General features: G+C 41.1%; 1 protein-coding gene across 5 annotated transcripts; it reads right to left on the reverse strand.

Moving 5' to 3' along the window:
- Positions 1-1,460: 1,460 nt before the first annotated feature.
- On the reverse strand, positions 1,461-16,057 carry LOC133905763 (uncharacterized). Of its 5 annotated transcripts, none has more exons than XR_009907687.1 (5): positions 15,486-16,057; positions 13,076-13,200; positions 11,450-11,636; positions 9,191-10,337; positions 1,461-1,605 (listed from the first exon to the last, which is right to left on the reverse strand). XR_009907687.1 is itself a non-coding variant. In XM_062347525.1 (2 exons), the coding sequence occupies exons 1-2, from the start codon at positions 15,743-15,745 to the stop codon at positions 1,536-1,538; spliced, it is 330 nt and encodes a 109-aa protein (XP_062203509.1). In that variant the 5' UTR covers positions 15,746-16,057; the 3' UTR covers positions 1,461-1,535. The 5 variants fall into 5 exon arrangements, 1 of the variants encoding a protein (XP_062203509.1); XR_009907686.1 differs by having other exon boundaries at positions 9,494-10,337; positions 10,411-11,636; XR_009907685.1 differs by having other exon boundaries at positions 10,411-11,636.
- Between the last annotated feature and the right edge of the window lie 9,750 nt (positions 16,058-25,807).

Genomic DNA, 25,807 nt, shown 5'->3' on the forward strand with positions numbered 1-25,807 from the left:
CCTATACCACTTCTGAAGCAGCTAAATCGAGAATAATGCGTGACCGCAGCTTGATCGGAACAATTGTTGGGAAGGATTGAGATACTCGTCGAATGCCCATGCTTTGATACGAATAAGCAAGTCATATATTATCATCTTTTTGGCACCAGTATTATCTGATACTCATATTCAATTTTTTTTCCTAAATTAGATATCCTGAATCCGAGTTGTATTTCAACATCTATATCGGATTCTAAGCTGTATTTTGCATATCCAAATTTTCTTTACCAAATTGAACGTCCAAATCCGAATTAGATTATGACACACATCCATATCCAAATAACACTGTTTTGCACTAGCTTGACTTGTGCCACGCCCTCAGTTCTGCCGCTAACCGAGCTTGATTGCATATAGTCACACCTCACTCAACTGCGACGACTAAGGTACTGTTTGGTTGCTTGAATAAAGTTAAACACGTATGAGATGGTTTATTTGGATGGGATGGTATAGGTAGAGTGTTTAGTTGTCTCTACATAATGTTGTATGTTTTTATTTGATTAGTTGTATGGTATGATACAAACTTATACAAGATCAAGTTTGATTAGATGAATGTATGTTGCTATGGTTACCTCCTCCCTATATAGGGTAGCTTTACCTCCCTACCAAAGTCTGCTCAAAATTGACAAATTGTGAGCCAAATCAAACAAAGGGTCTGTCAATTTATTAATGGTTAACAGTTGTATTAGGGCCTAATACACAGTACGATCTGTGAAGCTCTCTTGGCACTGAACTGCATGCAGCTGACACCTTTCCTCAAAATCTTGCTGCCAAATTAGATTGGAACTGCACCATTCATCCAACCTTTCCTCAAAATCTTGCTACCAACAGCTGATTGAAGTGTTGTTTCAGCTTAGAACAAAACCTGAACTCGTGTTCTGCCTTCCAAACCATGCAGCACATAAGCATCAGAACTAAATTGCTTGCAGCCGACATGTTTCTCGAAATCTGGCTGCTAACTACTGACTGGAGCATTGTGTTATGTCAGCTTAGAACAATCAAAGCAGAGCATTACCTCAAAATCACCTATTTGAGACAGTCCACCAAATCCACTCTTACGATCAGGCAATATACATCATAGCAGAGAAGTATCAAACTGACACCTCTGATAATTAACCACATCTGATAAAAGTGTTTGGGTATTACACAACAATCTTGAAGTAACTACAATTAATATTTCAAGCTTACCTGAAACTCTGTAACATCAATCTCTGCACATTCATTACCATGCGGATAGACTAACGCTCAAAGCAACTCTGCTGAAATTGTAACCAAAGCAACTATGCGGATAGACTAACGCATGCACCAAACAGACCAAGCTTAGATTGCTAATTAATGTCTTCAGTCCTCACTGCAGCAAACCACTAGTCCACTAGTAATCTGAATTTATGACCATCTGATGAAGAGACTAATCGAGGACCCCTAGTGATTAATCCAATACTATTGGCACCTGAAGAACTGGGGACAGAATTAACATTGGAGCTAGTTCTTGCTCTTGTTCACTTGAAAGGTCTTGGAGACGATGTCGTCGTGGAGGCAGAAGTGGTCCGGCAATGGCAGTAGCTGTACCTGCGTTGTGAGATCACGTGTTAAAAAATTAGTAAATTAGTGTTATTGTGAAATTAGATGCCAAGTGATTTATAATTTCATTTCATGTGATGATATGCATGCGATGATAACATGTTACTGAATATGCTCGTGATAGCATAATTATTGTTGATATGTATATGATGCTGCTGCTCATGGTAACATGATAATTGTGTATTTGTTTTATGCAACGTACTCGTGTGAGCACCGTCAAATTTGTGAAACTTATACTCGAAGATGTTGGTTTTGTTTATATGCAAGTGCCATTCTGAGGGCGGACGTGATGAGTGATAGTACCGAGACTATGTTCAGAAAGAAATTAAGGAGTGATAGTACCGAGACTATGTTCAGAAAGAAATTAAGGTTAAGATGGTCAGAAGTCACATGAGACATTCAGGCTAAAAAGTGGTGTATGCGAAGATGAGAGATGTATATAGAAGATATATGAGTTATGATATGATGATAGATTATATCATATGACACGCATGGAAGATATGGCATGTGGCGCGAAGAATTGGGTCACGAGTATGGCGCAAAGTTTTTATTCCATTTGCATGCATGCGTGCGCGATGAATAAAGAAAAGAATTAAAAAGGGTTGTACTCTGTTGTTGTGCTATTGTTTGTATGTGGGTGACTTGGCCGTACAGGAGAAAAGTAAAAGTGCATTGTGCACTATGTTCATTGGCTGGCTCAGCATGGTGATTGAGTGAGGTCCAGTGGACAGGCCGGCAAGGAGTTTTTTTTTATTTTTATATTTTTTACCATAAAAATTTATTTAAATATATTTCGGATAAAATAATTTACGAAAATAGACACTACCACCCTCTCATACCTGTGCATAAACAGTACCCCGCGGTGAACAATACTCCAAATTTCAATTTTTTCCATATCTTATCTATTCAAAATAGTAATATTCTGTTGCTATAAAAATCCTAAATTTTTTTGTATATGTTCCATAATCCATGTGCAACCCATTTTAATTGAATTTACCCCAAAATCATGTGTAGAATTTAAACTCAAATTCTCCAAAAAAGTTTACTTTTATAACTTCTAACAATTGTTAGTGCCTCAAATAAATTTCTAAAAATCTGGTAAAATTCACTAATATTCTTCTTATGTGATGTGATAATTTCTAAAATTATTTGTTCTTGTTCGTGATTTATCTAGGAATTAAATTAAACCTAAACATGCATATTTTTCTAACAATCCAAAACCCTTACTTGTAGGCACTTTGGTTTAGCTATAGGCCAAAAAAATTTTCTAGTATGCACTTTAAGAGATGGTAGGTTAAAATCACTCTGTGGATTATAGTTATGAATGTCTACTGGGTAGTGTCCGGCAAATATGAAGGAACACTTACTCTAAAAAGGAAAAGACATTTGAAAATGCCAACACACTCTTTGTAGGATGCATTCTTAGTATTCTTAATGATCACCTTTGCAATGTGTACATGCACATAAGCTATGGGCTGCACTCGATACTAAATTTGGTGTATCAGATGCAGACAGTGAACTGTATATGGTAGAGCAGTATCATGACTACATGATAGCGATAATCATTCTATAGTTGAGCAGGCTTTTGAGATACAGTCCATTGTAAAGGAACTTAGTTTCCTTAAATGTACATTACCCAACATGTCTGTAGCTCGGGGCATCATTGCCAAATTACCTCATTCATAGAGGAATTTTTCTACTACTCTAAAACACAAGAGACAAGAAATTTCTGTTGAGAGTCTAATCGTGTCTCTTGATGTTGAGGAGAAATCTCGGGCTAAGGATGTGCAAGCAAAAGGGGACGAGTTACAGTCTAGCGCCAATGTGATGCAACAACTCTCCCTCATGGCAGGTTCAAAGGGAAACATTCTAAGGCCAAACAAAGAGAAAATTTCAAGAAGAACAAGATGAACACAAATGATAAACCTTGCTTTGTGTGCGGTGAGCTTGGATATTGGGCTAAGAAAGGTTAATCAAGGACAGACTTCAAAGGTTGTTAATGTGACTATTGGTAATACTAGAGATAGAACTATAAGGTATGGTAGTTTACCTACTGTTTTTTCAGTGAGTCAGTTTACCGACTAGTGGGTTGATACTGACGCCAATGTACATATGTGTGTCAATATCTCAATGTTGACTTCTTATTAGACTGCTAGAGATTCTTCTGTTCCAATGGGGAATGAGTCTCTTGTTTCTGTTCATGTTGTTGATACGGTAGATCTGAAGTTTACTTCATGAAAGATCGTGCAACTGAGGAATGTGCAACATGTCTCTTCAATAAATAAGAATCTAGTTAGTGCTTCCCTTCTCTGTAGAGACATTTTAAAGTATTGTTTCAGTCCAATAAAATAGTTGTGTCAAAATATGGATTTTTTATTCGTAAAGTCTATGAGTGTGGCGGTTTGTTTTATTTTTCCCTTTATGATTTCTGCAAGGGGTACTTTACTGGATACCATCACAAAAGTTAGAAAATACCATCGGTGTGAGGATGGCATGTCATCCTCACACCGATGGTATTTTCTAATATGATCACTTTTGCGATAGTATCCACCTAATTTTGCCTTTCTGCAATAAATCTGTGAACCATATTTGTGGCAATGTTAATGGAGATGAGGCTAATAATTGGTAATCATGTTTATGTCACATAAATTTTGGCTGCATGTCTCGGCTTTCTAGATTGAATTTAATTCCAAATTTTTCTTTTGCCAAAGGCTCTAAGTGCCAAAATTATGTGCAATCTAAGCCCTCGTAAGCCTCATAAGGCTGTTGAGGAAAGAAATTTGGCAACATTGGAACTCATACATTCAAATCTTTGTGAAATTAATGGTGTGTTGATGAAGGATGGAAAAAGATATTTCATTACTTTAATTGATGATGCATCTAGATTTCGTTATGTGTATTTGTTGACATCTAAAGATGAGGCTCTAGACTACTTTAAAATTTATAAGGCAGACATTGAAAATCAATTGGAAAGAAAAATCAAAAGACTTAGGTCGAATCATGGAGGAGAGTATTTCTCTAGTGATTTCAACTTATTCTGTAAGGAACATGGAATTATTCACGAGAGAATGCATCCCTATTCGCCACAGTAAAAAGAATAGCTAAAAGGAAGAACCGCACCCTAGCTGACTTGGTTAATTCAATGTTGGACACTGCAGGATTATCTAAGGCATGGTTGGGGAGGCTTTGTTGACTTCATGTCTTGTTCTAAATAGGGTTCCTACTAAAAAAAAGGAGAAAACCCCATATGAAGAATGGGTAGGGAGAAAACTATCACTTTTTATTTGCGCATTTGGGGATGCTTGACAAAAGTCAATGTACCAATAACTAAAAAGCACAAGCTGGGACATAAAACAACGGATTATGTCTTTCTAGGGTATACTCATCGTAGCATTGCTTATAGGTTTTTAGTAGTTAAATCTGAGGTACGTGACATGTTTGTCGATACAATTATAGAGTCTAGATATGCTACTTTCTTTAAGAAAAAATTTCCCATGAAGGATATACATGACATTTCTAGTCAAACCTCTGAGATAATTCATAAACCTATCACGCCACTTGAGCATTCTGAACAAACACATGAGCTAGTTCCTGAGGAGGATGATAGTGAGGCTCCAAGGAGAAGTAAGAGACAAAGGTCAATAAAATCATTTGGTGACTATTTTACTATGTACCTTGTGGATAATACTCTCAAGTCTATTTCAGAAGCATATGCATATCCAAATACAGATTAGTGGAAGGAGGAAGTTAGTAGCGAGATGGATTCTATTCTCACCAATGGGACTTGGGAAATCATAGATCGACCTTATTGTTGTAAACCAGTAGGTTGCAAGTGGGTGTTCAAAAAGAAGCTTAGGTCTGATACTACTATTAAAAAGTATAAAACTCAGCTTATGGCTAAGGGTTATAAAAAAAAGGTGAATATTTCTTTGATACTTATTCACCTTTTGCTAGACTGATCACGATAAGAGTTCTACTTTCCTTGGATGCCTCACATGGTCTTCTCATTCAATCAGATGGACATTAAGGCAGCTTTTTTTAATAGAGAGTTGGATGTGGAAATTTATATCGATCAACCTGATGGGTTTGTAATAGAAGGTTAGGAGGACAATGTATGTAAGCTATTAGAATCTTAATTTGTATGGTCTCATACAAGCTCCTAAGCAATGGCATGAGAAGTTTAATAGAACTTTAATATCTGCAGGCTTTCCAAATAACAAAGCTAATAGATATGTGTATTATTGCCATGGTGGAGGTGAGGGAGTTATTCTGTGCTTGTATATAGATGATATACTGATTTTTGGGACAAATCTTGATGTGATTAATGAGGTTAAGTCATATTTGTGTAAAAAATTTGATATGAAAGATCTAGGAGAGGCTGATGTGATCTTAAACATCAAGTTGATTAGAGGTGAGAATGGGATTACACTTTTGCAGTCATATTATGTGGAAAAAATCTTGAGCCGCTTTGGCTACATCGACAGCAAGATCTCTGCAACACCTTATGATACTAGTTTAATATTTTGAAAAAATAAAAGAATTTCTAGGGGTCAACTAAGATACTCCTAGATAATCAGATCACTCATGTACCTAACTAGTGCTATAAGTCCTAATATATCATTTGTTGTGAGCAAATTGAACCGGTTTAATTCTAACCCGGGTGATGATCATTGTGGTGCGCTTGAACAAGTCTTACGCTACCTACTAGGTACTATGAAGTATAGAATTCACTATACTAGGTACCTATAAGTACTGGAGGGTTATAGTGATTCAAACAAGATATCTAATGTTGATGAGATCGAGGCCACAAGTGAATATGTATTCACTTTTGGTGGTGCTGCTATTTCATGGAGATATTACAAATAGACCATATTGATGTGGTCAATGATAGAAGCAAAACTGTTGAGGTAGAATGGCTACGCGAACTCTTAATGGATTTTCCTGTGGTTGAAAAACTAATGCCAGCTATCCTTATGAATTATGACAATCAAATGGTTATTGTCAAAGTGAACAGTTTTAAGGACAATATGAAATTCTCAAGATACGTAAAGAGACGATTGAAATACATTAGATAACTGAGGAACTATGAAGAGATAGCTTTGGATTATATATCCAAATGACTAAGAATCCAGTAGATCAATTTATAAAGGGACTATCATGGAATGTGATAGATAATGCATCAAATAAGATGGGTATAAGACCCATGTGAGTTATACCATAGTGGTAACCCAACCTATGTGATTGGAGATCTCGTGAATTAAGATCTATGAAATAAGTTATTGGTTATCTGAAGAAGAGTACCACATAACCCACTCGAGTGAAAATGCAATACTCTAGAAATTTGCGATGCGGATTGTCTATTTCCTTAATGTGTTTTGTTGGCTTTAATTAGCGACTATCCTATAAAATATTTTTGAAAGAACACACCTATATGAGCCTGACTATTGATCGCAGTCTATGAAACATAGGTGATATCTAATAAATTCATGAAGAGACTAAGAAGTAGGACTTATATGCTCCACCTGAGGGGTAGTCTATTGGCAGCCTAGTGTCATTTATGATTTTAAGTGAAACTTGTTTACACAAAACTTACAATTTAAGGCATAGTCTATTATCCAAGTTGTGAATCAGTGTAGTTTAATTCTCTAGGTGAATGTTCAACCCTAACAGGTCTCCATCGAAATACTAGTATATCAAATAGTATTGAGAAAAGGTAAATCTACATTGGACTTTTAGATCTAGTGGGGGGTTGTTAGAATATATGGGCTTGGTCTACTATATTTGTGTAATTCCAAATAAATCTCAACGGTCCAACATGTGAAAGGAGGTTGTAGTTCTTTAATCCCACCTTGCAAGTGGATGTGGAGAGAGACCAACTTAAAAGGAATTGTCTCTTTCACCCATATATGGTTAAGAGGACTAGAAGAACACACGCATGCACTTACTCACTTCACATCGTGGGGCCTGGACGAAGGACACTGGCACACGATACCTGCGTGAATGATCGGCTGAAATTGGGTCTAATTTCTTGTATAGGTGCAGCATTCTTTTGCAATTTTATTCTTTTGCTATGTGGGATAATGGTCAACACGATTATATATATAGAAACCAATCGTGGCACGTCTGTGCTGATCAGTTGTCTATATATATTCTTGTTAGCCACCACCACCACGAGAGGATACAACACGTTAGAGTCTTTGCTTTCCCCCCTTCCTCTCTCTGTCGCGTCGCCACAAATAGGTTTTTCTGTCCCACTCCACTGGCATGCGCTGGTAATCAGGAGAGTAGTTCTCCAGAACACATCGTTCTACGGATCATGCATCGGGAGAGAGTGAATAAGGTTTTTGGGAAGCGCTTTGCGCGACTACTCGTGATCTGCTCTTTGTCACCATCAACTGTTCGCGCGATCAGCTTCCTGTTTGTTGTCACCTTCTGTATCATCATCACAGGGGTTTCAGCGCCACTTGCTGCTGATCGGTATGTTCACTATGATTAATCTGATTTTAATCATGTTAAGTACTACTCTGTCGTTCATATTATGAAGTATATTAGATATGACATGTTGTGTTATATAATAATGATGATATATATGTTCTTGTCTATGATTTATCTAGAAATTAAATTAAATCTAAAAGTATATATTTTCCAACACAGTCTTCCCCTTGAATCATGTGTGAAGTTATGGGTAGTCGGTTTGGCCGGTGGCACAGCTAAATATCTTAGAAGTTATTGATATTTAAAGTTTTAAAAGTTTGATCAAAACCTTTGAGAACTGAGCTTACTGATTCTGGCCTTACATTAGCATTTATCATGTACAAATGAGAAGAAAGTGTCCAGTATAATAGCACACAACCAAAAGACGAAACCGAGATGGTCTTCGCAAGTTTGGTACTTGTCGCATGGCGTGCCAGGGATTCCTGTTTCTTCCAACATCCGTTAGCTTTGTGTATTATTGGAGCATCGTGCTTGACATCTACAACTCGAGGTCGATCGTCAGATGTGACTCTATATCATAGCCTCAAGCCCCCAAGAGTGCCGAGTGCCCGTCCCAAGATGTTATTCTTCCGAAGCATCGGTCACAACGCCATAACCACATATTAGTAAGAGAATAACTATTATTAGTAACGGATCACATACTACTCATTTCGAAAATGTCACTAATGATAATTTAATAGTGACAGATGTCTACTCATCACTAATGACAGTTACCAGTGATAGGTCATAGTTGAGGCCCGTCACTAAGGTGTGTCTCATATGCCCTGAGCAGGTTTGTTGCCCGTCACTAATGATGCTCATCGGTGACGGGTGCATTTACCACCCGTTACTAATGACCGAGTCCCAGTGACAGGTTGTAACCTTACCTGTCACTGTGACTTGATCATTAGTGACAGGTGGTAACCGTACCCCATCACTAGGACTCGTATTATTAAAATGCACTCATCGTTGTGACTTGGTCATTAGTCATGGTGGCAAATGAACTTGTTATTATTGATCGTGTCCCAGTAACGAGGTGTGGTTACAACCCATCACTGATGACCTTTTTAGTGACGTGTGATCTCCCAAAGGGATTTACCTGTTTTCTGGCTGCATCCTGAAGCAAAATCAGGATTTGGCAGCCGTCTTCTCTAGCAAACATATCACACCAAGAAATGTATATATGCATCATATCGACCACATCGATATCAGGTAACATATCAAACATATCACAGTAGTATATCTACCATATCGACATCAGATAACACATCAAGATCACTCAAGTTTAAATAATAATGTACATAAGTCGCAAGTGTACATCGAGATAACTAGAAATTACATAAGTCGAAAGGGCAACCACAAATTACACATTAGTGTGCCACCTCCCTACAATAGAACTCACCTTTCGAAGAGATGACTTCTGTCATTATAAACGAGGTGATCAGTCCTCGAATGTTGAAGAGTGCATACTTCTCGATGTTATCGTCCGGTATGCTGAATTCTTGCTAAATAAAAATAGTAATGGAAAAGTATGCAATTAACTTGAGAAAAATCATTTTATTATCGGATATTAAATAAATGAAAGTAGTTATGAAAAGACTATATGCATTATCTTACATCTAGGGATTTCATATCCTTTGCTGCCATGGCTAGCAGCATATGACGCGCAACGTAGAAGCCGTAGGTATTACCCGGTGGTTGTTGGTGGCACTGGAGAGAAAAGAAACCGTCAATTCGAAAGCAAATGATGTAGTAGTAGAGTATTTACAAATTTGTCTGTTGGCACTTACCATGAAGATGGTCTTATGTGTCAGTATACGGGGCTCATTTGGATCACAACGCATATAAATGTCAAAAGCCCTACATGCAAAGAGTGATCCATTAGTCAACATTTGGAAAAAAGTTTGAGAAGTTCAATATGTAACCTAGGCCATGAAGAACTTACTCGTTGAGGATTTGTTTGACCAAGTATAGTCACGTACTCCCAATTCACTGTTACGTCCTACTACTAGTCTTGTTGAATCGAGGTACCAGATTAAGTTCTACTTGGGAGTAATGGCAAGTAAGATCCAATGGCTACCTGTGTTGTTAGCAGCCATTAGGTAGTCCTTCTTTGAAAAGTGGCTCATTGCCCTAGCCACATATCCCAGACAGATTCCCTATCTTTTTTCATCACAGAAATTGTCATAATTTGAGGGTCATTGAATCTGAAGGGCTCCTTCTTCCTCGTTTATTGCACCAAGTGTCTACAGATAAGAAGTTAGTTAGATTGAAGAATAATGAAAATAATTAATGAATGTCTAGCTTGAAAGGGCTTACAATGTAAAGCATCGTAGTAACCCTATATCTAAACCATCAAGGTTGAAGAGATCGTATAAGTCATTGAAGCCCATGAAGAAGTAGTCGTCTCCATTCAAGAAGTGACGATTTTGGTACTGGACGACAACAGAACTCTTCTTTGCTTTACAACCTTGCAGGTAGTAATTACGCAACTCAACACAAGGTTGTCCCACCCTTCACAGTGGATCTGCCATCGGCAAGGGCTTCCCAAGCTAGAATTTTGGTTTATTCTTAGTCCAAATTGCTCCTACCTCGCACTTCCCGGCGCTTGAGACCTTACCAGAGGACTTGGACTTCTTCAGCAGCTGCTTATTGGACCCTGGCTTGGACTTCTTCTTCTTCTTCTTCTCTAGGCTACCCTCAAGTTTCCTAGATAGAGATGGTGGAGTGGGCTCATCTCCAGGCTGAGGTGGGGTAGGAAACTCGGTGCACTTGAATGTCCAAGCAGATCGCTCCTAGATAGTTCGTTGTGCACCAAGATTCCCCTTTCTTTCATTGGATCCTTTGAAAACGAGCTTGATCTAGATTTTGAATCTCATTATTAGGGGGTACTCACAAACCAGTGTCCATGGTATTGGCATGTAAAAAATCCATGAATATCACGACATAACCAGGGCATATCGAGACTGTATATAACACCTGGACCTTTGGATGCACCTGGCCCTTTGCAACCTCAATTTGGTCGCCGCCAAGACTTATGACCAGCGAGCATGGAAAGTTGGCCAAGAAGGCGGTCAAGGCAGCATCTCGAGCTTTTGTGGTGGTGCTCAGCGATATCAACACTTCCTCAAGCTAGGAGGAGAGCTCGAAGGAGGAGGAACCACCCTTGAGAAACAAGAGAACAAGGACTTCACTAGTCTTTACTTCATGGCAGATGACAACGACAATGTTAGGACCCCGAACCTGAGTTCCCCTGTGCCTCCTGTATCAGTCCCTGGATCAAGTAGCTGATACGCACATAATTCAACAAAATGATATCAAATACATACTTTGAATAAAACAAAGCAAAATAAAATACCTGAAAAATAAAAAGATGGTCTGGTGGACAAGAATCCACATCAGACCAGCCAGGCAGAAGAGCCTATAGCACAGTGGAGCGAAACGATGATGCAACCCAATGCCACAGGGACCTCGAGTGCGAACGCAACCTTAGACTTCTTCTCTTTGACTTCAACTGGGTTAAGGCTGATCTCCAACTCAACAAACTGAAAGCAACAAGATTGAGTACGGAAGGTACTCAATAAGTCATATACTACTTCAAGGGGTTGATAGATGCATAATGGATATATCAAGGATAAGACTTTACAGCATAGTTTTAAGCGTAAAGTAGATTTTTATAGAGGTATCCAGTTATATTTTCCACTGTTAACCTTTTAAAATAAATGTAACAAAGCTTTTGAAAACAGTTTTAAAAGTAACAACTGCAGACATCTTCTATTGGTACTGAGTATCACCTCAAGTCCCCAACGTATTAGAAGGTAACCTAGTAACAAAGCTGTCAAAACGGTTTTAAAACCAGAAACAAGGTAACAAGTTATATCTAGAGGTTTTCGGTCCTGGGAGGGGCTATACCTCATTCCGCAGTCCCTTTTATCACATCTGGTATACCTCTAGTACCACACAGCTTCTGGCGGATTGAGCTAAGAACCTCATCACACGAATATCTAGTCCACACACTCACTCATCAAGACGCACGCACTCGGAGTCTAGTCATCAGGGTTACTGCTTTCGCATGTCCATGACCGTGGACACGGCTATTCGAACAGATTTATACTCTGTAGAGGTGGTACGACTTTACCCATGCGATATGCTCAGCCTCCAACCGTTGCAAGCGGAGGAGCGAATCATATCGAGATCCTCCAAACACCTTTCCTGCCGGGTTTTTCTACGTGATCCATCAAGCTCTTCAGGTCTCGTATAGAGGGCAGACCCCCAATGATCAATTGGGGCGGAAACTCCTTCGTGCAGAACCTGAAGACACTTGGCTCAATGTTGCCTCTCATGCCTCTTAGTATTATGCCCAACCCAGTTCGGTGAAAGAAGAGTCAAGTCCTGCCCATTTAGGACGCATGGTTGCACGGGGGTAGCTAAGCATGACGGCGCAATGACTCGGTCCTTAACTGACCAGAGCAGGTATCTTCTAGCAATGAACACCACAAAGGTGACTCAAGCCCCCAGGAGCATCCTCGTCCAAAGTACCACTCCACCTGCCCCCGCCAAAACAGTTTTCACCCATTTTTACACATCTCCCACCATATCCCACACGATGTCAAGGATTTCACAACCATCATGGAATTCATAACCATCAAGGATTCATAGTATATGAGTTAACATTGATAACAGTAAATCTTATCTTCAAGGAGAAATGTTTTAAAAGTGACATCTTCGAGGAGACGTATTCCATACTAAGCATGCTAGATATCAAGGCATCGCCCATCGTTAATATATTTAACAACAGGTATCCCTAGGGTGATATGTATTCTAGATGATGACATGTAAGGCATGGCAGTGTTGATAGGATTAACTACTAGTAGTAGTTTGAAAGAAAACGAAATATATAGCACATGTGATAATAAGTCTGGTTTTAGTTGATCATATATATTATTTGAAAATCATAGGTTCAGTATGATCAAAGAGACAGGACTTGGCTTCCTGAAGGGTCATTTCACGATTGGTCTTGTCTCTTGAGTTTCCCGGGGTTCTTCTTCATCGCTGGATCTTGCCTTCAGTTCCTTCCTCACGTTCTAGCTTAGAACCTCGACTTTGAGCCTACGCATATTAACGACAAAAAGTGCACAATGACTAAGCAAATGACCACCAGAATAAAAACCAAGAAATACCAAAGTGAAAGAAGAATGATTGAGGGAAAACGACAAAAGCTAACCTAGCGAAAAGACGATCGGCAACTCTAAGCAATACGAAGCTAATATACAGAGAATAACAGGATAATCTAGTGAAGCTAGGTTAAGCTGTTAACTTAGTTATTTTATTAACCTAAGAGACAGCCTAAACAAATCACGATTAACTAGGTAAGCGTTTATTAGATTAACTGCCGGAGACGACAATTAGAGATTCTACGTGTAGGTGAGTACACGGGTACCGACATAAACGTATGTGTTACTTATGTCTATATGTATGCGAGCATGTATACATATATATGTAAGTATAACTCTAGACGATTATCTGTGTTTAAGTGTGGAAATTAATTACCTAGTGTTGTTTAATTTCCACACTAATTAAGTTATATTTTATTGCTATCATAAAAGCATGCATATAATTAATTAATTAGATTAATTTATTCTTTGAATCTACTTAATTAATTATCAAAAGGTTATTCAATTAATTAATTATTAACATTTCAATTATTGCATCATATTCTAATGACTAATGTCTATTTATTTATCAGTTACACGGGTTAATTTATCATTAAGTATACTAAGATTAATCATATAGCTTAACGCATGAAATAACAATCCACTCCAATTAAAATAAAAGCAATCTTTAGTTTATTCTAAAAACCATTCTTTAATTAATATGATGATTAAACCTACTCTTAAGCTAGATTAATTAAGATAAGAAATTTATACATGATTATATCCTAATCATATTTATGGAATTATCTAACTCACCTTATTTATTAAAAGACAAAATCTAAATCTAGATTAAACGCCGCGACACGAAATAATTATTGAACGAGAAAACTAAATAAGCTCCAAAAATTATAAGATTTGGCATGGAGTTAGATTATGATTTTAGAGGAATATCGGTGAAAGAATCACCAAAATCAGAGTTGAAACAGATGAGTTACGGACATCAAAAGTTTTGCTGAAATTGGAAATATCTGGAAAAAGAAAAGGGTTTACTGTTTCATAAACTTGATCCACGAGACTGTGAACCGAAGGAGGTTTTGTGTGGGAGTTCACGGTGGACCGGGGAGAGTGGTGCTATTGGTGGGCATGGTCCACGATCGTAGACTCGGTGGATCGGTGGGGAGTTTGACTGGTCGGTCCACCATGGATCGGTGGCATGGACGGGCCGGACCGGCCTGTGGGCCCCACAAGGTGAGGATAAGGCTGAGCTAAGGATAAGGCCGGTCGGGTGGCTCACGGGTGTGTGTTGAGCTCAGAGAGAGAGAGGCGGAGGGGGGAGAAGCGGCGGCGCGGCCGGGAGGAAGTCCGGTCGAGGGAGAGGCCAGCCAGAGGGATGGGGCTCGCAAGAGAGAGAGAGAGCAGAGCGGAGGGGGTTCAGCGCGAAGGAGAGCACCGAAGGGAAGGAGGTGGCCGGAGCGGCGCAAAAGGAGGCGGCGCCAGGAGAGGTGAAGACCGGAGGAAGGGAGCTGGCCGGAGATGGAGGCTAGCTCGCCGGCAGCGGTGGCCTCGGCTTGAGGCCGGGCGGAGAGAAGGGTAGGCTGGCATGGCGCCATGGCGCGGCGTGAGGCTGAACAGAGAGGGGGAGAAAGGAGCAGAGGAGGAGTGCCTACCGTGACAAACGGTGATGGTGCCGTTACGGTAAGTTGCACAGCGGCAGCAGCTCAAGGCGTGAGCAACCGGGAAGAAGCAGCCCGCGGCGGTGTGGCGCACACGGCTGCACGCTTGGCGGTGTAGCGCACTGCTGGGTGGCACGGCACAGCGCACAGCCGAGCGGCGAGACCGGGCGGAGCTCGGCCGGGATGTGTGCCAGTGGCGTGACCCAGCGGAGATGGAGGCTGGAGTGGCGGCGCAACGCCGGTCAGTGCGGTGTGCAGGCAATCTACGCGGTGCGGCCGAGAGAGAAGAAGTGGAGGCTGGCGGACTCCTTGGACGAGCAGCAACGCGGACGGCGGCTAGCGGCAGCTCGGCAAAGGGAGGTCGAAGAGGAAGAGATGGTGTGCGCGGCAACCAGCGGCGCGGCCAAGGCAGTGCCTGGGCGCCTGGGCAAACCGAGCAGCGCAACGCGCACGGCGCGGAAGGAGTAGGCCGACTGGGGCAGCGGCGGGAAAGGTGGCGCGAGCTAGCAGCTGTGCGCAGAGGGCGACGCATCAGGAGAAGAGGAAGGGAGCGCGGAGGGAGGCTCACCAGTGGAGGGGCGCGGTTGGGTCGGTGCGGGACGACACGACGGCGCGGGCCTGAGCGCGGCACGACGCACAGGCGATGAAGCGTGACTGGGCGCAGCACGGCTGGATGGTGCTTGGTCCGGCGGCGCGGAGTGGCGAGCGGCCGAGCGGCTTCGGTGGCGGCACGAAGGAGCAGCAGAGGCCGGCGGCGAGCGGTGATGGTGTTGTTGCTGTGCCATGGTTGTGATGCCTGTGTGTGCGCTCTAGTGTGTATGTATGCATGTATGTGTGTGGAGGAGGGTGCTTGTTTTGTGCGGAAGAGAGGAGCAGAGAGGGGAGCTGCTGTGTTGTGCTTTGTGTGCTCCATATGCATCCAGTGGAAAGACCAGAGGCAGGCCATGGGAGAGGATCAACATGAGAAAGAATAGAGAGAGTGTGTGTGAAAAGATCTAAGGAGAGAGTGTGAGGGCTGGTTTGGCTAGCTGTGAGGGTGAGAGAGATAAGAGGAGATCAGTTGTGAGATATTTGTGTAAATGGATGTATTTGTATTTGTAAAGATTTAATTTGAATAAATTGAATTGAATCGTATTGGTGTAATTCAAAATGAGTTTGAATTAGGAAAGGATTCATGATAATTCGAATAATGGTATTCGAATTTGAATTTGGATTGCATGATGATTCAAATGAATAACTTGAGATTGAATCGATCGGTAGGCAATTCAATTTGGATTTGAATTGAAAGTTGTCATGACATTTGGATTGAGGATTCGAATATGAAATGAAAACTTGAACTTGATTCGAATCGAATGAATTTGCGAAGTGGTTGAACTGGAGATCATTCGAGTACGGAATCGACGAAGATTTGATTGAAACTAGATTTCAATTATTTGGGATTAAATTCAATTAAGAGTGTTTGAATTTGGATCTGAATTATAAATTGAATTTGACATTAATTCCAATAAGGGTGTTTGAAGTAGGAAAATGGTTTGAACCGGAAACCTTGGTATTTGAGAGAGGTTTGAATTCAAAGGAATTGAATTCAAATTGAATTTTAGTTGAAAAGAATCTAAGAAATAGATTTGAATTTGAGAGACATTCAAGTTCATGTCGATCAAAATTAATTGGGGATTATTCAATTGAGTAATTGAATTATAGATTTGGGTTGGATTGGAAGATCAATTTTCACGGATTGATTTGGAAAAGAAAGTTACCGAAGTAACTTAAACAGATTCGAATTTGAGGGATGTTCAAATTCGAATCGCCACTCAAGGAACCATAAGAGCAAAAAAACCACAAATGCATATGATCAATTCAATGCAAGGATTTATTTAGAAATTAACTTGGTGCTATTTGGAATACTTAGCCCAAATAATATATTTGAATATATACATATGAGTATATATACATCAAATACATATTTCTTTGATTTTATACTAGTTTAATAATTAGAAAAAGTTTTAATTTGGAGCAAATTTTGCTATATATTTATATGCAAAAATTCAAGGTGTTACAGACAGCGACCCCAAGCTTGATCCTTTTAAGGTATCACCTTCCTACGATCAGCTTTCTGTTCAGGTCAATACCTTGAATGATGCTCTAGTTAGCTAGGATAGGTTGCTTATGAAAGTTGTTCATGAGTTGAAGAAAGTCAAGTCTAGTTATGTGTGTGTGACAACTGAGTTTGTCTTGTTTAAGTCTAGGGCTAAAGATGAGGAATGTGATAGTTGCTTAGTTGTCATGAGTGAGCTTGTCGAGCTTCAAACTCTGCATGCTCAAGTCACCAGTCGGCTTGAGATTGCTGAGAAAAAGCTCCTTGACGAGGAGTCTAAACCTAATCTCTTAGGCGCTTCCAAGAATTGCCCTTTGCTCACAAAGGATGTTGAGATGAAAGTTAAGCACATAAACAATCTAGAGTCTAGATTAGAGAGTGCTGAGTATTCTAAGGATGTGCAACCAAACTATTCTACCTGCATTATCTTCAAGGACAAGCTCAGCTGAGTTAGTGGGCAAGTGGAAAAGCTCATGGGTGAGAATGAGTATCTCCTTTCTCTTGTGGAGAAGTTCTCAGAGGACAACGACAAAATGGATTTGATCTTGGACAAGACCAATATGTGTGTCGATAAGGCGAGATTAGCTTTATGGTTGGGTTTTGAGAGGGTAGATTACAATATGGATGGAAAGACTATTTTCACCATACCTACTACCCTTAAGATCAAGAAATCCAAGATCAATATCCCACCACAACCCACAAAGAAGAAACCCACATCACAACTCACAAAGAAGAAACCCACACCACAACCCAATAGAGCTCCACAGTCAAAGGTGGAAGTCCCTGTGGGAGAGCTTAGAGTGACTGGCAGTCTAGTTTTTGAGAGATATTACCACTGCACTTACTGTCAGAGAGAGGGTTATTTAGTTAGGTTTTGCTTTCATCGTAGGAGGAATGAGCGTCGTGAGCGGGAGGGGAGTGCTTAGGACATATACCACCCCTCTCTTAGTGTATATGAGCATTTTCCTCGCTCGTACTCATGAGGTTTTGATGCTTCTCAGTCTCCTCCTAGAGGTGGTGCCCGGTGTGGATCTTACTATGATTTATATGGTTTTGGTTCACGTGTAAGAGGCTTTGAGTTGTAGTATTTTGGCGGACTAAGTTTTCTCTATCGTGGCACTCACCCTCAGCGCACTAGTGTTGATTTGCATGCACCTGCTTCTACTACTTCAGGGAGTATGACCTAATACCGAATTCCCAAGAGGTTTTTGTCTAACCCCAGTACTAAGCCATCCACATATTATTCTTCTCATATGTAGGTGGCAGGCGGAGACCTGGAGAACAAGTGGTTCATTGACTCCGGTTATTCACGCCATATGATCGGAGATGCATCATGGTTCTCCAGCCTTACCCCGATAAGACAACATGAGTACATCACTTGTAGGGATAATAGGAAAGGTCGAGTTAAGGCCAAAGGTATGGTAAGAGTGAGTGAGAGTTTCACTCTTAAGGATGTGGCTTTGGTGGAGCATCTGGGATACAACTTGCTTTATGTATCTCAGTTGTTGGATAAGGACTTGGAAGTGCGCTTTAAGCACAATGTTTCTCGAGTTCTTGATTCCTCAGACGTTTTGATTTGTTGGATTCTCTAGTAGGGAGAGTTTTTAGAGCCAATTTTTCAAAGCCTTTTAGTTTTTCTCGATGCTTGATTGTTTAACCCTCTTTTGAGCTTTGGATGTGGCGTAGGAGACTATGGCACATGAGTTTTGATTTATTTTCTCGTTTGAGTGCCCTAAACTTGATCTGAGGATTGCCTAAGCTCAAGTTTGAGAAGAACTTTGTTTGTGCTCCTTGTCGGCATGGCAAGATGGTTTCCGCCTCTCACCCTCCAGTTAATCTGGTAATAACTGAACGACCGGGAGAACTTCTTCATATGGACACTATTGGTACGTGTGTACTCCGTCTTGCAATCTTGACTGCCAGCAAGCTCCATGTGTTCCTTAGAAGCAAAAAATTAAAGTACACACCAGATGGTCCGGCGATGGGCACAGTGAACGCCAGAGCATTTTTTGTAGAGAGATTGCAAATCGGCTCTGGAGGACTTACATGCGTCGGATGGTCCGGCGATGGAAGATGTGAACACCGAAGAATACACTGAACCATTTGTTGCAGAGAGATTGCAAAATGGTTAACTGGTGGAGATGAACATGCTGGATGGTCCCATGATGAGCAATTGTGTACGTCGGACCATTTGTTGAAGAGAGGATTTCAGAAGGCTGGTCTGGCGAGTTGAACACACCTGATGGTCCCGTGCTCAGGAGGTGTGGACACCGGATCATCCAGCGTTCATGATTTTTCTAGGATGTGTCTTAAGCTGAGGATTTTGATTTGGATCTAAATAGAGATGGTTTGGAGATATGTGTTTGCTTGTCTTGTGTTGTGCAGATGAGGGTTGCAACTTGGTGGCTGACGGCGGGATGATCAGGGCCAAGAGGGGTGCTTGGTGCCGGATGATCAAGGAAGCAAGGGTGAACCTAGTTGTGCACGTGGAGGTCAAGCAAAGCATGTGATGATGGATGAAGACGGTGTGTTGATAAAGTCAAGAGAAGGGGATATCGGTGGCCCAAGGGATCGAGAGCAAGAGAGTTACCAGCAGTCAAGATCACAAGACAAAATACACGCATCGACATCGAATCGCTTGCTTGAGGTATAAGCAAGTGGCGGTGAGTGACGCTTTGAGAAAGGTGCAAGGAGGTTTCACAGTTTGGCCTCAAAACCGTGGAAGGGTAGAGTGCATGTGGCATCATCACGAAGCTTGCTTCGAGGCAAAGCTAAGTTAAAAAAAAGTCACGGCCGTTCAATGAACGGAGAAAAAAATGGATCAAAATGCCTCGGTGGTAGGTAGGAGGCTATCAGAAGGAAGGGGTATTTTGGAAACAAGAAAACTTAAGGGATATGCTACCTCCTGAGGCCTATAAATAGAGGGGTAGAGCTGTGTGGGAGGCTTGAGCCAGCCATTTCTGTTTGTATGCTAGGGTTTTAGATGAAAGGAGAGGGGAGTGCTTAGCCTGTGTGTAAGTGAGAGCTTTTGTAAGTGAAACTATCTTGTAATCTGTCCAAAAGAGGATTGACCTTTGCAACAAATGAAGTGGTTGTTTCATCCGATGCTTGTATTCATCTCCTTCTAGTTTCTCTCATATGCTCCCTTGCTTTGTTGCAAGTTTTTCCCTTTTTGGTTGTGATTTTCATTTTGGTTAATGTGCTGAATTTTTTTCCACCTTATGAGGTTGTTCTTCTTATTACTAGAGGCATAAAATTCACATACAAAGTTGTTCTTTAATTCCCCTACTCTAGATCATCAACTTGGAGAATATCTTCTTCCGGTGATCTTTCTTTTGGAGCAAAGTGTTATTCCTTCAAGTTAAAATCTTTTTGTGGCTATGATCCATGGAATGAGTTTCAATGGAATCTAGTGTTCATCTACATCCATAAGAGCCAAGCCTTCTTTGAGAATCTTCTATTGCACTATCTTAAGTTTTTGCTTCTGCTCTTGGTTTTGAGTTCCGTTGGGTGACAAAATAGGAGAAGGCCATCAAACAAATTTGTGAGGCGCCTATTCACCCCCCCCCCTCTAGTCACCATTCTCGGTTCTACAGGTACTCATGTTACTGGATGGATTCATGTCATCTGTGCTCATAGCAAACCTAATATTTCTTAATTCTTCAGCGAACCAACTAAATGTGGAACCAATGGTTCACCACTGAGCTGAGTCTGTAGGGTGTCGTATCGTTGTGTCGTTCTTACAACCCTCATTGAGCCACCGTAGCAATTGGGACTCCTTTTCATTCGTGAACAAACACTTCAAATAGGGAATTATAGGAAAATACCACATCACCTTTCTAGAGGCTCTTTTCTTTTGTTATCTTCCTTCACATCGTCACCATCATTTCTATGCTTGTATCGATGGGTTTAATAAATTGGACATTGATCCAGATCTACATACTCTCCATGAAATAGGACATAATCCTCCTTATATGCATGTATTTTTTCTATTTCTAATCCCAGAGGACAAATTATCTTCTTCACGTTGTAGACGGTCGTGGGCACCTTGTTCCCCTCTGGTAGCATGTCCCTTAGCAAATACAACTATGCTTTGAAACTCCTATCAGACCAATGATGGGTTGCCTTCAATTACAGAAGCGTAAGCACCGCAAATAGCACCGTGTATTTCTCCTTACAACCAAGATAAAATGGTTTCTTCAAGTCTCACACCAGTTTCTGAAATTTGGCAAACTTGACATCACTATACTCATCATGCCCCTCAGCATCGCACACTATTTGGTCCACATTCTCCACCAAATCTACATAATCATCATTGAATCCTAATATGTCTGTGTACCTGAGATAATCATCCATATCGCCAGCTTGCGGGAGACCTTGATCCATACTGTCATCCGGGAGGACCTGATTCATTTCCCCTGTGTTAAGGCCTTCCTTGCCGTGTTTGTTCCAAATGTGATATCTCTTTGAATCCACACCTTAACAAGTGATAGTACACATTGTCAGGTTTTGGGAACTTCTTCTTATTCTTGCAATCATAGCATGGACACCACATTATCGTTTTACCCGACCTTCCATATCCACCACCGCGACACTCATGAAAGGCTTCACCCCGCTCATGTACCCGTTACAAGTACAGTAACTAAGGTACATCCAACTTCAGTCCACCATCTACAAATTGAAAAAATATTCATTTTTAATAGAAATGATAGAGTAGTTAGAATAAGTATAAAATTTATAACTCAATTTAACTAAATTAAGTATGTACGTGTATTCTAGTGAGATTCAAGCCAAAATTAACATCCAAAGGATCCTAGCTAATTTCTACATAGGCAAAGATAGGTCATAATCCCATCCGAGAATATGTGGTCCGAGTAGGTTTCTATACTCTTTTACGGTTCTAGAGAAAATTTCTGCAACACCTTCCCGTTGTTCTCCAAATACATGTCTCGACAATGAGCCAGGAGGGTGTGTATCCGAAGAATAACAGGAAGATGTCATTGAAATTCTTTCTAAAACCATACAAGAGCACAGAAACCTACTACTCGGACCACATATTCTCGAACTGTCCAAAATTCGTGAACAATTCGAGAGCATCTTCTTATAAATATGATGAGTTGCCAAGTCATATGTATAATCAAACACTCCCGAGCGGGAGACGTAGGTTACGCACGTACACTAATTCACTTTTACGAATACAATTAATATAATTGTGTCATATACATATTAAGATTTGAGAGAAGGAGCAAAATTGTTTATTCCAACTCAAACCCTAGAATCCACCATGCATATATGAGCACGAGGAGGAGAGGGGGAGGCAAACCTACAAAGGCCAAGGGACAATCCCAACATCAAATCACCAAGATTTTATTAGTCCTCAACAGAATCGTCAAAAAAAGTCGCTCCTTTACCAAGCAGTCGACAGACAGATGTAGGGATCAGTGACGTCCTAAGAGAGGGGGTGAATTAGGACACTTAAAACTATTTTGGCTCTAAAAACAATACAAGATAAACCTATATCAATTTCTATCCAAATGTGCTCTAAGTTTATCTAGTGTGTCTACTCTACCGATCAAAGCGCTTGCAACCTATCTAAGAAGGTAAATTGCAAGTAAGTAAATGCGAAAACGTAAATAAGGTAGAGAGAGCAAACTCGGCACAAGAATTTTTTTTCACGTTAGAGTTCCACAAAGGATTTGCTCTCGGTCGACACCCGGTCACGGCCTTTGAGCCACCAAGTCACAAAGACAAGGCCTTCACCCGGATGAGCCACCAAGACACCAAGGCAATGTCTCACTACTAGCCTGTCTTTCGGTTCCTCGGCGCCGTGATTACTTCAAAGTTTTAGCCACAAAGGAAAGGGTCTCTATGTCCCCGCACAATCGTCTTGCCATCGCTCCACACCAAGTCGGGGGATCAACAAGCTTGCTAGCGAGTCACCAAGACTCCAAGGTGCTGGCGTACCAAGAGGTACACTGTTGGGTCACTCCTTGAGTCACTCTCTAGGCAGCAATCACATAGAAACTTACTCTCTAGGATTATAAGTACTAATCACTCACTAATCTTGTGATTAATCACCTTTGTTGATCACTTTAGGCACTTTGGTGGCTTGTATGTCTTCTTAGGTGTATATTAACTTCTCTGGACTCCAGCGTACTCAAATGACTGATTAGAGGAGTATTTATAGCTTCAAACTCACGCACTAGCCGTTAACCCAACAGCTCTAAAAAGTTGTTAACACCGAATGATCCGGTGAGAATAATAGTACAAATATCGGATCATCAGGTGAGTACATCCTCAGAAACTAGCTGTTGGAACCCCACTCAAACCTCTATGAACACCGGATACTCCGGTGTATACTCAACCTTCACCACCAGACTTTTCGGTGAGTATACCTTAGGCATCCGAAACAACATCTTCTTTGTGTAAATTGCTTCGGTGTATTCTCCGGTGCACATCACTTCATCACCGGACCATCTGATGCGTTATCCTCAGCCAGCCGAGCCAATGCAACCCTCTTTGGAAAATATGCTCCGATGTACAAATCTTCAGAGCACCGGACCTTCCGGTGAGGTCACTGCATTCTCCCCTTTGTCAACAATGCTCTGGTGCATTCCTCCAGTGTGTTCAAATCAATCGTCGAATTGTCCGATGGGGTCTTCTGCTTCTTTTTCATCTTTGCACAGTTTATTTTCCGATTTATTGTCCGGTGTTGCCTTGCTTCATCACCGGACTATTCGATGAGGCTTTCATGCCTCTGTCCCCCTTTGACAGAGATGCTCTGATGAGTGCAAATACCCTGAGCACCGAACCATCCGGTGTAGTCATTTCTCCTGTGACTTTTTCAATTTAACCAAACTTTGTCCCAGCTTCGATGGCTTCTTCATGTATTGCATCCATGAGACATACTAACATATATTCTTGATAAATATGTTAGTCCCAATGACTATGTTGTCATTAATCATCAAAATCACAATCATAGCCTAATAGGGCCATTTTCGCTACAACAGACACTATCTAGTCATGCTGCTCGGCGTAGAAAATAACATTAAACATCACTCATTAGTGATGGGTGATAAGGATACCAGTCACTAATGACTTTCACATTAGTGACGGGTGATAAGGAACGCGTCAATAATGACATTGGTCGGGAGGTTATCTCGACCAGTAACAGCACATTAGTAACAGGCAACAACTACAACCCGTCACTAATGACTTTCACATTAGTGATAAGTTATAGTTGTCACCCATAACTAATAAGGAGGTCACATCATTAGTGACGGGTTTTGAGGTGACCTGTCACTACTAATCTTGAACAGACAATTGAAATTTTCAGAAGAGAACGACTTTTAGAAAAGAGGCATGCAAGAGTACTTCAACAGAACTGAACTTCGGTCCCATTCAATAGATCGCATTTAACAAACTAGAGTATTTATCAAATTAAACTAGAGTACTTAACCCTAACTATATAGCAAAATACTTCTCACCGCGCACGCAAAATACTTCTCACCGCAGCATCGCAAAGAACATCCTATCCTAACTAAAGTCCTACCACCGTCATTGCCTGTTGCGCCTACATCATCGACGTCTAGAAGTCATCATCGAGGCCTGTGTCATTGTTGTCGTTGTCGAAGTCTTCCCATGCATCCCACTCGTCGTCATCATCCTCCTCTAGCTCCTCCTCCTCCTTCTCCTCCTCGTCCTCCTTCTCTGCCTCCTCCTCCTCCAAACACCGCCTCTTTAGAGCTGGCTCATCGAGGAAGTGCTCCCAATCAAGGTCGGAGGCCTCTGATCCGCCAGAGCTAGCGGAAAACACCCCATTGTCCGACAACTTCAGCGCTGCATCTACCTCATCATCGGATGAAGGTGGAGTGGGAGGGATAAGCGGAGTTGGCAGTGGCGATAAAGTCCGTGGAGTGGCCAGAAATAGTGATGGCGTCAGAGTTTCCATGGCTAGGACAAGAGTGAGTAGAGTGAAGTGGTTGAGGGCACGCAAAAGTAAGTAGTGAGCCATTAATTAGTAACCGGTGTTCTTATCACATTAGTAACAGGTCTTCTCACAACCCATCACTAATGATGAGGCTATATTTTAATGACGTGTGCTCTCTCTACCCGTCACTAATGATGTAGGCTTTGAGGTGACCCGTCACTAATATCTTTAGTGATAGGTCGTTCTCTCGCCGTCACTAATGACTCCTCATTAATGACGAGTTTTGGTTGAATCTTAGCTCGAGCCACATATTAGTGATAGGTCATCACTTAACCTATCACTAATAGTACATTAGTAATGGGTTTTGATCGGCTCACTAAAGACATGTCTCTTTTGATGGTTTCTTACCTAGTGTGTTCAAGCATGTTAGCAACCCTGGCTAGGTTTGGCAGCTGCATTTTACACTCGGGAATATCACACACGCCAAAGTAGGCACACCGTACACACAAACAGTTGCAGAGGCCAGAGATAAACCCGTCAGTTGGAGAAATAGGATTTGAACTATAGTTGACAGATTTATGCACTCATCACTTCATCAACCGAGTATAGTACGAAACTGAGACAACGAACCCCAGCTGGTTGCATGCACATTGGTTACATGAAACTGAGAGAGCATGTACTTAAGGAGCGGCGAAAGATATCACTATATCATTCTCCCCTTAATTAGAGTTTAGAAATCATGTTTCATTATATTATTTTCTTCTTAATTAGAATTTAGAAAATGATATATAGCACTATATCATTTTCTCCCTAATTAGAATTTAGCTCGCGCCTAAACGAAGCAAGGGCCAGACAGCAGAGAACA

Source organism: Phragmites australis, chromosome 23, assembly GCF_958298935.1.
Source record: "Phragmites australis chromosome 23, lpPhrAust1.1, whole genome shotgun sequence".
Taxonomy (NCBI): domain Eukaryota; kingdom Viridiplantae; phylum Streptophyta; class Magnoliopsida; order Poales; family Poaceae; genus Phragmites; species Phragmites australis.

Excerpts from the sequence above, each read along its gene's own strand:
- LOC133905763 (XM_062347525.1), bottom strand. The coding sequence starts at position 15,745 with ATGCATACATACACACTAGAGCGCACACACAGGCATCACAACCATGGC. Across the intron at positions 1,606-15,485 it reads CCAACCGCGCCCCTCCACTG|GTACAGCTACTGCCATTGCC; the intron begins GTGAGCCTCCCT and ends CTCACAACGCAG.